The 16,416-nt window shown below is 37.7% G+C and overlaps 1 protein-coding gene across 1 annotated transcript in view; it reads right to left on the bottom strand.

Annotated features, from left to right (window-relative positions):
* The window catches only part of pth1r (parathyroid hormone 1 receptor), a 460,775-nt gene that overhangs the window by 176,492 nt on the left and 267,867 nt on the right, over positions 1–16,416 (bottom strand). The window contains exon 2 of the mRNA XM_039753666.1: positions 10,980–11,085. Within this exon, the coding sequence (XP_039609600.1) occupies positions 10,980–11,085 (106 nt within the window). The remainder of the gene's footprint in view (positions 1–10,979; positions 11,086–16,416) is intronic.

Raw genomic sequence — 16,416 nt, forward strand, 5'->3', positions numbered from 1 at the left:
AAGGTTGGTAGACAAAGTTAGAGAGGTGAGATTGCTTTGCTTTGGACATGTGCAGAGGAGAGATGCTGAATATATTGGGTGAAGGGTGCTAAGGATAGAGCTGCCAGGCAAGATGAGAAGAGGAAGGCCTAAGGGGAGGTTTATGGATGTGGTGAGAGAGGACATGCAGGTGATGGGTGTGACAGAGCAAGATGTAGAGGACAGGAAGATATGGAATGAGATGATCCGCTGTGGCAACCCCTAACGGGAGCAGCCGAAGTAAGAAGAAGAAGAAGATCTACTCCAGCTGACAATCCTGAACACGATTGAGACAAACGGGTGTGTCACTGAGACTATAGTATCCTGAAAAACGATGCTAAAGTAAACTATGTATTCTTTCTGGTTTTACTATTGTAAAATGTATTGGGGATACATTTTTTCACTAATATATACACTAATAAAACCATAACAGATGCAGGTGAATGAAATTAAATTTAAAATATTTCTTTGCACCCATTTACCTGATACCCTGAGGGCCATATATGAACCATTAAGGGAGCCACTGGTTCAGAGTTCCTGATCTAATGAACTTTAATTATACTAAAAATGCCTCACTGGAGGTGTATTACTTTCACAGTCAGAAACAACAACAGCTAAAAGATATCATCTGAGTACCAGGCAATTCAATGTACTTTCTGTTTTAGTTGCTACCTTTCTGAAGCACTAATTTATGCACATTTAATTTCTTTATTTTTCTCCTTATTTCAGCTCTTTTACATTTATTTCTGCCATTAAAGTAGTTTATTAATGTCAGTGCAGCGAATGTGTGCCCAGTCCTTATTTGTGTAATTCAGACGTGACCCCTGTGATGTAAATGTTGTTTTCTATAATAAACTGTCATAACTGAATGCTAAATTCTAATTTTTACTGCACTTATTGGCATTTATTATTTCTTTTCTTTATCCATTCCCAGTCTCACATATGTTTGGTGCAGTTTGGTCTTTCTCTTACATCTGGAAGTTGTGTCCTTGAACTTCTAAACTGATTTTCAGTGCACAGGCTAAGGGTTTGATCAGGTCTCTACCACATTTATACAACATAAACATTTACAGTTAGATAACAAGAAAGGATTCATTTTTTTGAAAAATTTCTCACAATTTTTTTGTGTTTTAGCAAACAAGGTTTTTATTTTAAAGAAGTCAATAATTGTGATTATGTGCAACTATCTTACCACCTGAAACCTATGAAAGTGCTAAATGTCAGTATAAAGTAAAGATTTGCTTCACATAAACAATGTTTAAATTGGTAAAAAGAAAAAAAAAGCGCATTAAAATGTGCAAATCCTTTTAGACTTTAGGAATAAACTTTGGAATACTACAAATTAACATGGAACATTTTTTAGCATATTCATCCATGCCCAGGTACCATATAAAATTTAAATGTGTTCATATATGTAGAGGAAATAAATGTCAGATCCAACTAAAACTCATCCTGGTCACAAAGCAATCTTTTATGAATTTCTTCATAGTAGAACACAATTTATCACACGGACATGCCAACATTTACTGTATCCTCTAAGTAATGACAGAGATTTTTGCATATTAAAAATATTTTTTACATCCTTTCCAAGTCAAGGCCAGCTCGAATTGAGGTAAACATGTCCATTTAATAACATTCCATTGATTTCAATTTGACTTTTGTCCGGTTATGGCCCATTACATTTGGCAGTTATACTGTGTATTAATGCGTTTTGGGCAGAGGCATCGAAAGTTTTTGGCAAGAACCATATCATAGCTAGTCAGTCAGTGAACCACAAAAAAAACGAGTAGAATCAAAAAGACGCATTGAAATGAAAAGATGCATTTCCCTTTACCACAGAGAAATATCTGTTTTGACAACCAAATATTTGTTGGACCAAAGCAGTCATAATTGTAACTGTTTGCTTTCTCGATGAAGAGCAACAAAGTTACCTTTCAATGCCGCTTCTAAAAATTTTCATAAAAAGCCTTTTCTTCCTAAATATACTGTAGTGCAAGACACTTCATGTAGGGAGGCACATTGATGCAGCGATTATTGCTGCTGCCTTACAACTCAAGGGACACAGACTGGCCTTTGAAACTCTGTGTGTGGGGTGTACCTGTATTTGTGCATTCTCCTAGTGGCGTTTTATCAAGATACCTTCACATATCCTTAAGACATGCATACTGGGACCAAGATGTGACTATGTCTGGGTGTATGCTTGACTCTTTGTCATGCGGAGTGGTGGCCCTGTGTCTAAGGATCTGCACTGATATCTGGAAGGTTGCCAGTTCAAATCCCATTAATGCCAAAAGGGATCCTACTCTGTTGAACCCTTGAGCAAGGCCCTAACCTGAAAAACTGCTCCAGGGGCTAACAAAGTGTATCAAATCAAAAAACAAAAAAATGAAGGGTCAGCTCTCATCCAAGGTTGTTTCTTGACTTGTACTACTGACATAGGCAGTGATTTTACATAATTCTATAAAAGACAACATGGGTTCAAAACATGGATATGAACTGATGAATCCAAAGCAGCAGCACTAACATACATAAATTTGTGCAGTAGCTGTAAGGCCCAATGGGCACATGGAGATGCAAGTGTAATCACAAGTGTAACTACAAATGCATTAACAAGTAAGAAACAAAATGAACAAGTAGGCCTTTTGAGCCTAATAAAGTATCTACCAAGCATGACTATTATTAAAGTCTATTCCTCCATCTGACATATTGGGCAGTTGCAGGCCATAGCTCACGACCCAGGGGGTCAGATCTGTAAACCTGAAAAAGAGGCCATGCAAAAATTGGTATTTATAAAACAAAACGTGACAGAAAGACTTACATATATTTACAGCCACTCTAACCCATCTGTACGCAACATTTTGGAGAAAGTGAGAAATGAAAATCAGCAAAATGATGACTCACGCATTTAACAATTCATATCATTGAGATGTTATTATAATGTGCGTTGATGTGGCAAACACAGTAAACCTCTAAAGGTTGATTATGATGTATAGACTTTGTTTTAACTGTATTTTAAGATGGTCAATGCTGTTGACATGATCTGCAAAAACGTTTTAGATTTTTCATCAGTTAATATCAGCTCTCAGTTGTCTCTTCTAAGGATTGGAAACCAATGCAATCACTTATTGTTTTTAACTGCATTAAGTAAAACCCCAGATGTGATTCACTGTCTGTACACAGAAAGCTATACATCTCATGCCCCACAGCCAATTCATAGCTTAATGGTTTGACACAACATGACTTGTGTGGCGCTGTTTGAAGACTATGCAAAAGTTCATAAATGGTCAAAGGGTCCTGCAAGATTTTTTGTTCATAATGACTGGCTTATGAGCCGATTTTGGCTGCCAAGAGCCATTCTCTTTGAACTATGTGCTGAATTCTTCCCAACATTAGAAAGACAGAATGCCAAAATGAGTCTATACCCGTTCATATCTATGTTTTTAATAATCGTTGGCATTCTTGCAACAGGCACCTATCATAGGGTACTGGCCAACAGGTCATGAATATCTCAGCCAAGCTTCAGTTCCATTATGCTCACTGTGCTATAGACCATAAACTGAAGAGTTATTTAATTCAGTTTCTGTTTGGTGTGGGTGTACAGGCCAACATAAAAAGGCAATTTGCAGTAGCATTGGGTTTTCCACTTGTAATTAGGGCAATTGAGAGCATTCATATTGAAATAAGGGTACCTGCCAACAATGAAGCTGTTTGTTAGCCTTAAGTAGTTTCATTTTATTAACATACATCAGACTGACAAACGTTGTGGTTCAATGGTCTGGGTCAACCCATGATTCATTTATGTTGAGGCAAAACAGCACTGACAGATAACATACTGATTGGTGCTGAATGAGATGTTTGGATGTGTCAGTTGGGAGGCTGTTCTACCAGCTAATTAAGGCCTGCAGCATCAAGAATGCATATGTATCAGATTAATTAGTATGGCAACCAGGCGGGGTCTGAGGTGTGTCCATGTAAACACATTTACAAGATGATTGTGATTTATAAAGGCTAAATTCCACACAAATGTGCATACACAAGGTTTTATAAATCAGATTTTTTTTTTTTGCCTTACTTGATTTTTCCATTTTTTACACATTTCACACTCAAATCCATGCAGTTTTATAAATGAGACCCCAGGACCCTTAAAGATTGTGTAAGGTGAAATAAGTTCTACGACTCTCTGTATTATAACACATATAACACACTGCCCTCTCTGCAGAGCATCTACAACTGCAGAGTCCGCAGGAGAACTGCCTTGATCCTCAGGGACCCCACCCACTCCCAACACGAACTGTTCATACTTCTACCTTCAGGCAGGAGGTATAGAAGTATGAAATGCAGGACTTCCAGGCTAAAGAACTCTTTCCAAGGCCATTAGACTTCTAAATAACTGACTGGAGTTTATAACCATGGTTCACCTGATTCTATTGACCTCACACAACTGTATTTGACTTGTCCATCACACACCTACCTGCACATTACACTTTATACTTCTATTCTGTTTTTATACTTTATGCTGCCTCTGTTACTTATCTTATCTATCTGCTACTTATTAATTATGTTTATCCTTATACGTTGGTTTTGTCATTTGGTGTGGACAGCAAAGAAAAAATTTCATTGTACAGGGCAATGTGTTTCCTTACTGTGCACATGAAAATAAACTTTGAACTTGAACTTAATGTGTAAAATTAAAAATGCATGATTGAAATGGTTTGCAAGTAATAAGGTAACAGACAAGTATTAGAGCTTGGTCCGCATTGCCGGCTGTAAGTAGAGCCCGTTTCCAGTGAGAGTTGGACTCCGCCAGGGCTGCCCTTTGTCACTGATTCTGTTCCTAACTTTCATGGACAGAATTTCTAGGAGCAGCCCGGGTGTTGAGGGGGTCCGGTTTGGTAGACTCAGGATTGGGTCACTACTTTTTGCAGATGATGTTGTCCTGTTTGCTTCATCAGGCCGTGATCTTCAGCTCTGGAGCGGTTTGCAGCTGAGTGTGAAGTGGCAGGGATGGGAATCAGCACCTCCAAATCTGAGACCTTGGTCCTCAGCCGGCAAAGGGTGGAGTGCCCTCTCAGGGTTGGGAGCGAGATCCTGCCCCAAGTGGAGGAGTTCAAGTATCTCGGGGTCTTGTTCACGAGTGAGGGAAGAATGGAGTGTGAGATCGACAGGCGGATCGGTGAGGCGTCCACAGTGATGTGGGCTCTGCATCGGTCTGTCGTGGTGAAAAACGAGCTGAGCCGTGTGGCAAAGTTCTCAATTTACCAGTCGATCTACATTCCTACCCTCACCTATGGTCATGAGCTATGGGTAGTGACCGAAAGAATGAGATCGTGAATACAAGCGGCTGAAATGAGTTTCCTCCGCAGGGTGTCTGGGCTTTCCCTTAAAGATAGGGTGAGAAGCTCAGTTATCCGGAAGGGGCTCAGAGTAGAGCCACTGCTCCTCCGCATTGAGAGGAGTCAGATGAGGTGGCTCGGGCATCTCATGAGGATGCCACCTGGACGCCTCCCTGGTGAGGTGTTCCGGGCACGTCTAACCAGGAGCAGGCCCCAGGGAAGACCCAGGACACGCTGGAGGGACTATGTCTCTTAGCTGACCTGGAAACGCCTTGGGATTACCCCGGAAGAGCTAGAAGAAGTGGTCGGGGAGAGGGAAGTCTGGGTATCTCTGCTGAAGCTGCTGCCCCCGCGACCTGATCTCGGATAAGCGGAAGAGGATGGAAGGATGGACAAATATTTAGATAGAAAAACAGACATTGTAATTTGAAAAATTCAACACTTTAAAGAAGAGCCAATACCATTAAAAGAGTTAATGTGAATTAAAATAATGTTATGCTTGAATAAAAGACCACAAATGCTCTTGAAAAACACATTAGCATTAAAATTAGTCAAACTACTTTGGCGCAGGGCCTACATTTATATAAAAGTGCCCCAAGTATTTTTTCAAAGCTGCATTTTTCATGGCACATTTAAAAGGTCAGCATATGTGTTTCTTGCTTAATTTGTGCATGTATATTTTTAATGTAAGATTAGGTTTTTGTTTTAAGAAAATATTGACTGTATTTCATTCTGCTACTGTTTGTTTTAATGTTCCTAAAGCACTTATATAAACACACATTAGATACACTCACATTATTGCTTGTAATTGTATGATCAGCTTAAAGGGCTTAGTGCAGCTGCCGGTAGTACCATTTACACAAGTTAAACAAGGTTTGCTAAAAATACATTTTCTATTTTTGCTTTGTGCTCCAACTGATTGATTATAGTAAAACACACAACGGGAAATGAAAATAAAAGACCCAAATACATTCTGGTGTAATAAAACTCTTATATTATCAAATCTAACTGAATAATAATCTAATCAATGAAAAATAAAAACCTCCCAAACACAGTCTTGCTAAGAGCACTTTAATTAAATAGAAGACACTGTAAGGATGAGGCACAGCTCTCTGATACAAAGTATGATATTTTGCAAAAGGATATTGAAGAAGTGGTTTTGAGAAGTATTAAGCACCCCAACTTTTGTGTAGTGCTCTTGAAATAAGATATCTTATTGCAGGAACAAGATCGTTTTGGCCCTCCTTAATTGATAAAATCATAGGCCCTTCTGGATTGACTGTTATCTACATAATGATAGATATTTGGTTTATGGCAGGTAGCTCAGCTCTTGCCAACAGCTCTTAACACATAGCCACTTTCTAAAAACCTTATTCATGGAGCTTAAATCTGATTAGATGGTTAGCCATCAACGTAATATAAAATTCTCTAAGACAGGAAGATGCTTTACATTTAAAGAAAAAGAAGCTACATGAGTGAAAAGGATAATGTTCACCTTTGTATTTACATGTTTCCGCCACATGTAATAAAATTATTTTTCTTGTTGAAAAAAATGTTGCATTTTTAGTTAATTTTCCCAGGGATGAATACAATGGTAAGGAGGGTATGAGCTATTTGGGGAAACGCAACATTCAGTTATCTTTATATATAACATGCTGCCGTGGCTGTTCGTTTGTCTGTCCAAGATTTTAAATAGCTTGCAAACCGTTTGACCTGTTGACCTGAAATTTGGTACACATATACTACGTGATGTCTACTATCCACTTTTGGGGTGATAATTGACCTCCAAGGTTATTCCTCTTTTTATTTTTACCTTATCGGAGAATCAACTCTCGGCAGCATGGTGGCCATGCGGCACATATGTACGGGTGCCGTTCTCATCCCTAGCCACTTCACTGTCACTTCCCCTACCTCTTCATATCTTAAATCATTCTTGAGGCAGATTGAAGACTTAAGTGCCAGCTTAAGTGAAAATTAAGGAAAATGTTCTAAGTAATTGCAACACAAACACTGACTTAATCAGTTTTAACGTGAAAAGATGTTGACGAAAGAAGACAAGAAGAGGGCCACTAGGGTGGAGAGAAGAAGAGCTGCTCAGGAAGCAGCAAGTGCACAACCTCTGAGCAAACAAATGCTAAACATAAAGAGAAAGAGTATGAAAACTAGGAATGCTCAAGTCAAGTGTATTCGCGCCGTTACTGGTGAAGGAATATTTCACACAAAATTATTTAAATAAATAATAAAAAAATAAAAGTGAAATGTGACAATAAATAAAAAAAAAAAAACATGAAATTTGAATGTACGGTAATAAACGTCCTGCTTTTTTATTTAATTTTTTCTGTAATATTCCTCCAAGTGCAACATGAAATATTTTGACTTTCACTTGTCAAAGCTGAGAGGGTGGGCTCTATCAAGTACTGTGTTTGGATGATTTTGCATAGCATGGCCTTCTAATATAATTAAGAAAAGTTGACACTTTCCCTATCTTTCCAATGTCTTTTATTAGACATTTAGTGGAAACCATGCTATGTTTTTGTTTGTTATCAATTATTTTTTCTTTTTTTAATGTTGGACTGATTGGCTTGTAAACTTACATTAATGGACCTAAGATTGTCACCAATTTTTTTGCCAAGAGTCAAAATATTTACTTTCAAAATAACATATTCATAATTGTACATTTAAAAACTGTTGATCAAGCAACAATTTTTAAAAAGTGAACAAGTAGTATTTTAGTTTAATGGCCACTACATGATAAAGCAATCTCATGATCAGTGTGTGATATCACATGGATGAGATTATGTGATGTCTGTAGCCATTTTTCAAAATAACTAGCTGTGCTACCTATCTAAGGAGGGTAGAAATCTAAGTAATCAACATAGCCCATAATGATAATGTTTGCAGTACACCATCACTTGGAATGTATTTTGTAATATATGCAGCATTGCATTTGTAGATGCATAACCAAAATTTGTAGTAATAAAATGCCTTACTACAAATGTTTGTGATGCACCATCTGTTGAATAACAGAGACATAACAACCAAACAAACACAATAGACGGACACACATGCACTTGTCTTTTTTATTAAGGTGGATATCATTTTTAGAGCTTCTGAACTTTTTTTGATTATTTTTCATTTGTGATTCATTTTTCCACTATTTCATTATTTTGACCTTATTTTTATGCTTTACATATTTTTTTGCCCATGTGGTGCTCTGTATCCGACAGTTAAGATAGAAAGATTTTGATCATGTTGAAAGTACAAGGTCCATGCCAATTTTGAGCTTGAATAATCATCGTCATTATGAATACCATTTTCTTTGTATCTTTTCTGTTGCCAAAATTTTGCCAAACTTAGTGGCAATTTTGTGCATATTATTTTTATGCACATACATGTTGTGGCAGATGGATGAATCTTTTCATCATGTTTTTTTCCTGGCTAAAAAAGAGGTTCCCTGATAACCACCCTAAAAAAGCCACAAGGGAAAGACTCCAAAACCTTGAAATCACAGATTACATCAAGGCAGACTTGAATTCATGTCAGCTCCACTTTCCCTTTAAACTTGGAATTTCAGAAGCAGAAGACCCCATTCAGTATTAAACAACAATGGAGCAAGAAGAAAGAATACAGTGGTGTGAAAAACTATTTGCCCCCTTCCTGATTTCTTATTCTTTTGCATGTTTGTCACACAAAATGTTTCTGATCATCAAACACATTTAACCATTAGTCAAATATAACACAAGTAAACACAAAATGCAGTTTTTAAATGATGGTTTTTATTATTTAGGGAGAAAAAATCCAAACCTACATGGCCCTGTGTGAAAAAGTAATTGCCCCCTGAACCTAATAACTGGTTGGGCCACCCTTAGCAGCAATTACTGCAATCAAGCGTTTGCGATAACTTGCAATGAGTCTTTTACAGCGCTCTGGAGGAATTTTGGCCCACTCATCTTTGCAGAATTGTTGTAATTCAGCTTTATTTGAGGGTTTTCTAGCATGAACCGCCTTTTTAAGGTCATGCCATAGCATCTCAATTGGATTCAGGTCAGGACTTTGACTAGGCCACTCCAAAGTCTTCATTTTGTTTTTCTTCAGCCATTCAGAGGTGGATTTGCTGGTGTGTTTTGGGTCATTGTCCTGTTGCAGCACCCAAGATCGCTTCAGCTTGAGTTGACGAACAGATGGCCGGACATTCTCCTTCAGGATTTTTTAGTAGACAGTTGAATTCATGGTTCCATCTATCACAGCAAATCTTCCAGGTCCTGAAGCAGCAAAACAACCCCAGACCATCATATTACCACCACCATATTTTACTGTTGGTATGATGTTCTTTTTCTGAAATGCTGTGTTCCTTTTACGCCAGATGTAACGGGACATTTTCCTTCCAAAAAGTTCAACTTTTGTCTCATCAGTCCACAAGGTATTTTCCCAAAAGTCTTGGCAATCATTGAGATGTTTCTTAGCAAAATTGAGACAAGCCCTAATGTTCTTTTTGCTTAACAGTGGTTTGCGTCTTGGAAATCTGCCATGCAGGCATTTTTTGCCCAGTCTCTTTCTTATGGTGGAGTGGTGAACACTGACCTTAATTGAGGCAAGTGAGGCCTGCAGTTCTTTAGACGTTGTCCTGGGGTCTTTTGTGACCTCTCGGATGAGTCGCTCTGCGCTCTTGGGTAATTTTGGTCGGCCGGCCACTCCTGGGAAGGTTCACCACTGTTCTATGTTTTTGCCATTTGTGGATAATGGCTCTCACTGTGGTTCGCTGGAGTCCCAAAGCTTTAGAAATGGCTTTATAACCTTTACCAGACTGATAGATCACAATTACTTCTGTTCTCATTTGTTCCTGAATTTCTTTGGATCTTGGCATGATGTCTAGCTTTTGAGGTGCTTTTGGTCTACTTCTCTGTGTCAGGCAGCTCCTATTTAAGTGATTTCTTGATTGAAACAAGGGTGGCAGTAATCAGGCCTGGGGGTGGCTACGGAAATTGAACTCAGGTGTGATACACCACAGTTAGGTTATTTTTTAACAAGGGGCAATTACTTTTCACACAGGGCCATGTGGGTTTGGATTTTTTCTCCTAAATAATAAAACCATCATTTAAAAACTGCATTTTGTGTTTACTTGTGTTATATTTGACTAATGGTTAAATGTGTTTGATGATCAGAAACATTTTGTGTGACAAACATGCAAAAGAATAAGAAATCAGGAAGGGGGCGAATAGTTTTTCACACCACTGTATGTATATTATAATTTTACCCTGTGTCTCAAAGCACAGCAACTGTGGAAATCAATAATTAAATGAACAGTTACTGTAGACAAACATGTGGAGTGATAAATATTATTTAAAAATTCAGAATGTAACTCAGTGTTGTCAAATGACATGATTTCATTTTGATTTTGTAATTGGTAATTTGACACTGTTCCCTGTGCATTTTGTAGCTAAGATATTTATAAGTTATACAGTTACAGTTTAGTATGTTCAGTTATTCTGAGTTTTATTTAATGATAAAACTTAGGAAAGTATATAAATGAGGCATATCTAAAAGAAGCAACTGATTTATAAAAGTTAAACCACAAGATTTGCTAAGCAAATTTTAAATGGATTTGAAAACTGTTCAATATTCACTCACCAGACACTTTGTATAAATTAGACTTGATTGCTCGCTCACATTTTTCTTTGGCTTTAAACAAAATGTACACTTGCTCTTCTTTAGTGATAACATCATCAGCATCAACCTGCAAAACATAAATGGAATAAAGCATTTTTTTTACCTTTTCTTTCATTTAAACTACCTATAAGAGCAGTTATTTAATAATAAAACACATTTAGCATCAGAAAAACAAACTACAGTGTGTCCTTCTCTAATGTGGTGAGTTAGCATAAGACATCAACACATCTGAAGCTGACATTTCTATTGCAAGAGTCTTGAGAAGCTGGATTCTGCCCCAAGAGCACCGCATAAAATTTAAATACAATACCAGTCCACCTCTTACAAACATACAAACACTGACACTCACTCATACTGGGCTAATTAACCAAAAATGTATGTACAAATAATATGAAAGGAAATCAGGGTACTCACCCAAGCTTAGGGATAATAATGTGCAGATTTAACAGTATCCAGACTAGGAATCACACCTAGAGCTCTAAGGATCTAAGGACATTGCACAGACTCCTGTGCATCCACAAAAGGCATTCTAACAAATTAAAAATTTGGACACAAATGTCTTGGTTCCTATCAAATGTGAACATGATCATCTATACAGATTTTCTGAGAGATATCTGAAACATTTTCTAAACTCTACTGTAGACTACTGTAATACAATGTAAATTGACAAATTCCTGAAAAATCTGTATTATTGAAGAAGAGACTTAAGGCCTTCTCACATCTAGCTTTTTGCTCTCATTACAAAACATTTGCAGAATTCTATTCAAATTTTGTCAACACTGTGCCATATAAATTTCTCTCAATAGAGAGAATTCCCAGAGTCAACAGATAATCCCAAGATGCTCTTACATCCAACCGTAAAGCTATCATTGCCCTATTCTACTTAATATTCACATTCTTTACTGAATTAAAAACAGACCCCCTTTTTACTTACCCTGCTAACGACGATCAGGCTATACTATTACTAGGCTATCCTTCTAACCACAACTTCAATGTTTCCATGTTATTTACTGTGTGTTGTATGTGTTGCATGTATTTGTTTGCCTTTTAATTTCTGTTGGTATGTTTCAGATGACCTGCTGGTTCTGTGGTTAGAGACCCAAACTCACAACTCCACAAGAATCGCTGTACATCCTAGTTGTATCACTGTCTGTGAGGAACTGGAAGTTTCTGTCTACATCTGCATGTTTTTGTCCTCTGGACACTAATTTCCACTGACCTCCCAAAGATGTGAAGGATACCTTGAGCAGAGATCCTAAAATGGTTCACAATCAGTGAGGTGGGTTTGTGTGGTTCATAATTGAAATGCGGCCTTTGGTTTTAATGTTGGTTTGGTTCCTGGCTGACGCTTCTGGTATAGATGTTGGCACCCGGGGACCTTTGGACTGGATTTAGAAAGCCTTGTAAATGGATGTATTTGTTTTTAACCTGCCTTTACTTTTAATAAATGCTGCTTACAGATAAATGGTGCATAGCAATACTGTATAAATGCTATCTGAACAACTGGTAAGTTATGTTTGCTATGTGGGGACACACAATGAGTCAATAATTGGAACTGAGCAGGTATGCTTGTGATGTACAGTCAGGGCCATCTTAATGCATGGGCCCACTGGCCAGTTGCCTGGGAGCCCCACCAGCATAGGGGCCCCATGCTAATCTACAGTATGTATGTTGTGACTTGTTGTGTGGTTATGTAGGTAGGGGCAGCAGTGCACTGCTCTGCCCAGGGGGCATATAAAGCTGTTAAGACAGCCCTGTATACAGTCACACTTGTTAGTCATCTTAATAATAATAATAATAGTGCATTTTATTTATAGGGCACTTTACATTTGTAGTAAATCTCAAAGTGCTACATAAAAAGTTTAAACAAAGGCAAAACAAGTTAAAAACAGAAATAAAACGACAATAATTAATAGCACACTTGTTAATATGCTCTCCTAAACAGAAAAGTAAAACAGCCCCCAATCTGCTGTGTTCTGAGGCTCTCTGGTAGCGCACTCCTTGTGTTATTTGCCTTTAAAGCATGCTACCCTGACTCTCATTATGAGGAATGCTGCATAAAATGATGACTGATTGATTAATAGGTACCTAACATAACTTATTCTCATACCTAATTAATTAAATTGAAAGTTACATATGTGCCAGGGCTAATATCAGTAGCACTGGCTGCAATGCAAGAAGCAAATCTGAGGAGACACACACAACAGATTGAAAGGCCATATCACATCAGATGACTACTCCAATGATTTTCAGTCAATGCCTTAATTGACATAAACTTAGAGACGTGGATGCAGTCAGTGGTGCGCTCCCATGAACCCCAGTTGTTCGCTCCAAGTAGTTTGCTACTCAAAATCAAACAGGTTTTGTTCTTAGTTAGATGGGTGAGCTCTGATTGCATAACAGATGACAACCAATGAATTCTCCTCCAGAAGTATAGTGCTTACAATGCAGTGATGAGAAATTGGGAACATATGTTTTGGGCCTCACAAAGAGAAGACAAGCAGCTCACTCACATGTCTAATGTTTTACGTAACACAACAGAATGGAAACATGAAAAATAAGGACAGAGATTATGGCTAAATTCAGCATACCTGTTAGACATTCATATAGCTCCATCAGGTGACACACTATTGGTTGTCTGAAAAGGGGCAAAACTATGCTGGAAAGTCATCATGCAGTCACTAAACTTGACATGCCCGAGTCTGTTGATTAGATCAGCAACCACTGTCAACAAGACAGACATCCCATGTGACTAGAACTCACGTCAAGTGACAACAAACTTACACATGATTCAAATCCCAGAACCCAGAACTGTGAGGTAGCAGCACTCACCCCTACCTCCATTTTTTTAGTTCTGAACAAATAAAAACAGCACATAAAGTGGTGGTTGAGTGTATTTTTATGGTTGTATAAACAGTTTTGTTGCTAACTGAAAAAAGTATTTTCCTTTGATAAACACATTAGCACTAATGCATGATGATTCAATCTGATACTTGTTACCATTAGACATCATTTTACTATCTGTAATATAACTTTTATTACACCTTCTAAAAATATGAATACCAATATAACCTCAATAAACTGAACATTAATGCTGAGTGAGAAAAAGCCCTCTTGACATTTAAGTAGGAACTTTGGATCATCTTGAAATGAACTGACAGGATTTAGCTTTGCTTTGTAACAACATTCTCTTTCAGTTTATGCATAGATTTGAAATTTTCTGGCTTTCTTTTGCCCAGCATATATGTATATATACAGTGTTTCTTTTTTGATTTATATAAGAACAGCGTATAATTATGGCTGACAAACATCAAAAGTCAGCAGGGTACCCATCTATTGTGTGTAACTGTAAAAAGCCATTACTTTTCCTGGGGTGATTATGTTTCTGTGAGTGAATGAAATCGAGGTTCAGAACATTTTGTGACTTCTCACCACACTTCTCCCTTCATTCGCTACCCAAATCTTTGCATACCTACTAATAATAAACTGCAGCCTTGGAGTGGAACTGACAAATATTCAGCTGGTACCTAATGAAGGTTTTTTTTTTTTAAAAGAAACACTCACAGGAGGGTTGTCATCATAGAGACTCATTAACTTTTACACAAAAAGAAGCACTGCTGAGTCAGTACAATAGCGATGATAAAAGGCTGTAGAAATGTGTTGGATTAAAAATTAACAAGATGTGCTTATTGCGCAGTGTGAGTTGTCATTGGGCAGGAGATATTTAGAAGGTTTCTGTCAGTCTGAAGGCATGATCTTTGAAAGGGATGACCAATCACCTGCTATTCACATTTCATTTTCTCCTAAACAATTAAAAAAATACCTCAGGCAAAAAATTAGTTATACAAAAATTAATTTACACAGAGCAGCCTGGTGGTGCAGTGAACATCAGTGCAGCTTTTTGGACTCAGCATTTTGGGTTAGAGTAGACTGCACACAGTCATTCTCTGAATGGAATTGGTTTTCCTCCAGGTGCTTCATTTTTCCTCCCACATGCCCAAAGACAGGATAATACCAAGTTGGCTCAAGCGTGAGTGTTGCTGTCTATAATTGGTGTTTACCTGCCTTGTGCCTAGGGGCCCCCTGTGACACTGACATTAGCAAGTTTGAGAATGTTATGCTATATCAGCTTACACCTTTTATTGTCTTGCATTGGCAGTCTAACACTCACAAATGTACTTGTGCAATCCTCTTTTTATAGTGTTTATATAAATAAGGGTAAAACACACATTAAACCCTTTTTCCAGCAATTTTCAGTCACAGTCGTCATTTCCATAATCTAATGAGTCAGTGGCAGTCAGCAGTACACTCCCAAGAATTTAGTTGCCTAATGTGACATTTTCATTGACTGTGTCTAATCAAGACTCTTTTGATTTTGTCTTTAGTCATTGGACTGTCAAAAAAAGGTGAGGATCAAGACTATACTAGAAGATCAGCACACAGTTGGTAAATTAGACCAGCCCAGCAATTTTGTTGTGTATACTGACATGGTCCAGCGACAAAATCAGCAACTGCTTTATTATTATTATTATTATTATTATTATTATTATCATCATCATCAACAACTGCAAGTCTGATATGCCCCATGACTAAAAGTTCTGTAATGTGACATCAGCTTTAAAAGAAAAGAATTGACTGATACCTGAAGAAACATGTTCTTATACATAGTTAATCATTTTGTTAACAGTTCTGCATTAGTATTTCATTCTTTTTTAATTAAATAAAATGTAAAGGTGTTTAGATTAATCCTCTTCCTCCCAAAAGGCAAATAAGGCATCAACGATCTAATCATCTAATGGTGGGTATAACACTCCTCCTCATCTACAGCATGGTTACAAATTCTAAGGAGTGATCTATAGTGGCCAATAGTCATACCACTTGAACTTCAGAAGATGTAACCCATCTATAGCTAAGTATGTTTGTGTCTTGCTAATGCTTAGATGGGAGACAATCTAGGAATAAAGCTTGGGTTTCTGCTTGAAGACGTGTTTGTGAGGCTATCAGAGAGTGCTTTCCCTGAGGTCTATGGTTGGATCCCAATGTCCCAGTGCACTGATGAGAAATCTATGCTGTTAAAATGGTTGGTGTGCTTCAAATGAGATCTGACTTTCTGTGGGCATCTTTTGAGAAGAGTAGTGTGTTTCCCGATGTCCTGGCTATATTGCCCACCACAACTTGGTCATTGTGGCTCCTTAATCATCTCTTGTCCTTTATCGGACTCAATCTCTCACCCCTTCACCATGTAATAGCTAATGTCTGTTGAGCTTACTGCCATTGAATCTTCTGGGTGGATGCTACACATTGGTGGTGATTGAAGTGGTTTTCTAATGTAGTAAAAGTGACTTGAGGTTAGAATGGCACTACAAAGATGTAATTAACAATTACTTTTATAGAATGA

Source organism: Polypterus senegalus, chromosome 5, assembly GCF_016835505.1.
Source record: "Polypterus senegalus isolate Bchr_013 chromosome 5, ASM1683550v1, whole genome shotgun sequence".
Taxonomy (NCBI): Eukaryota; Metazoa; Chordata; class Cladistia; order Polypteriformes; family Polypteridae; genus Polypterus; species Polypterus senegalus.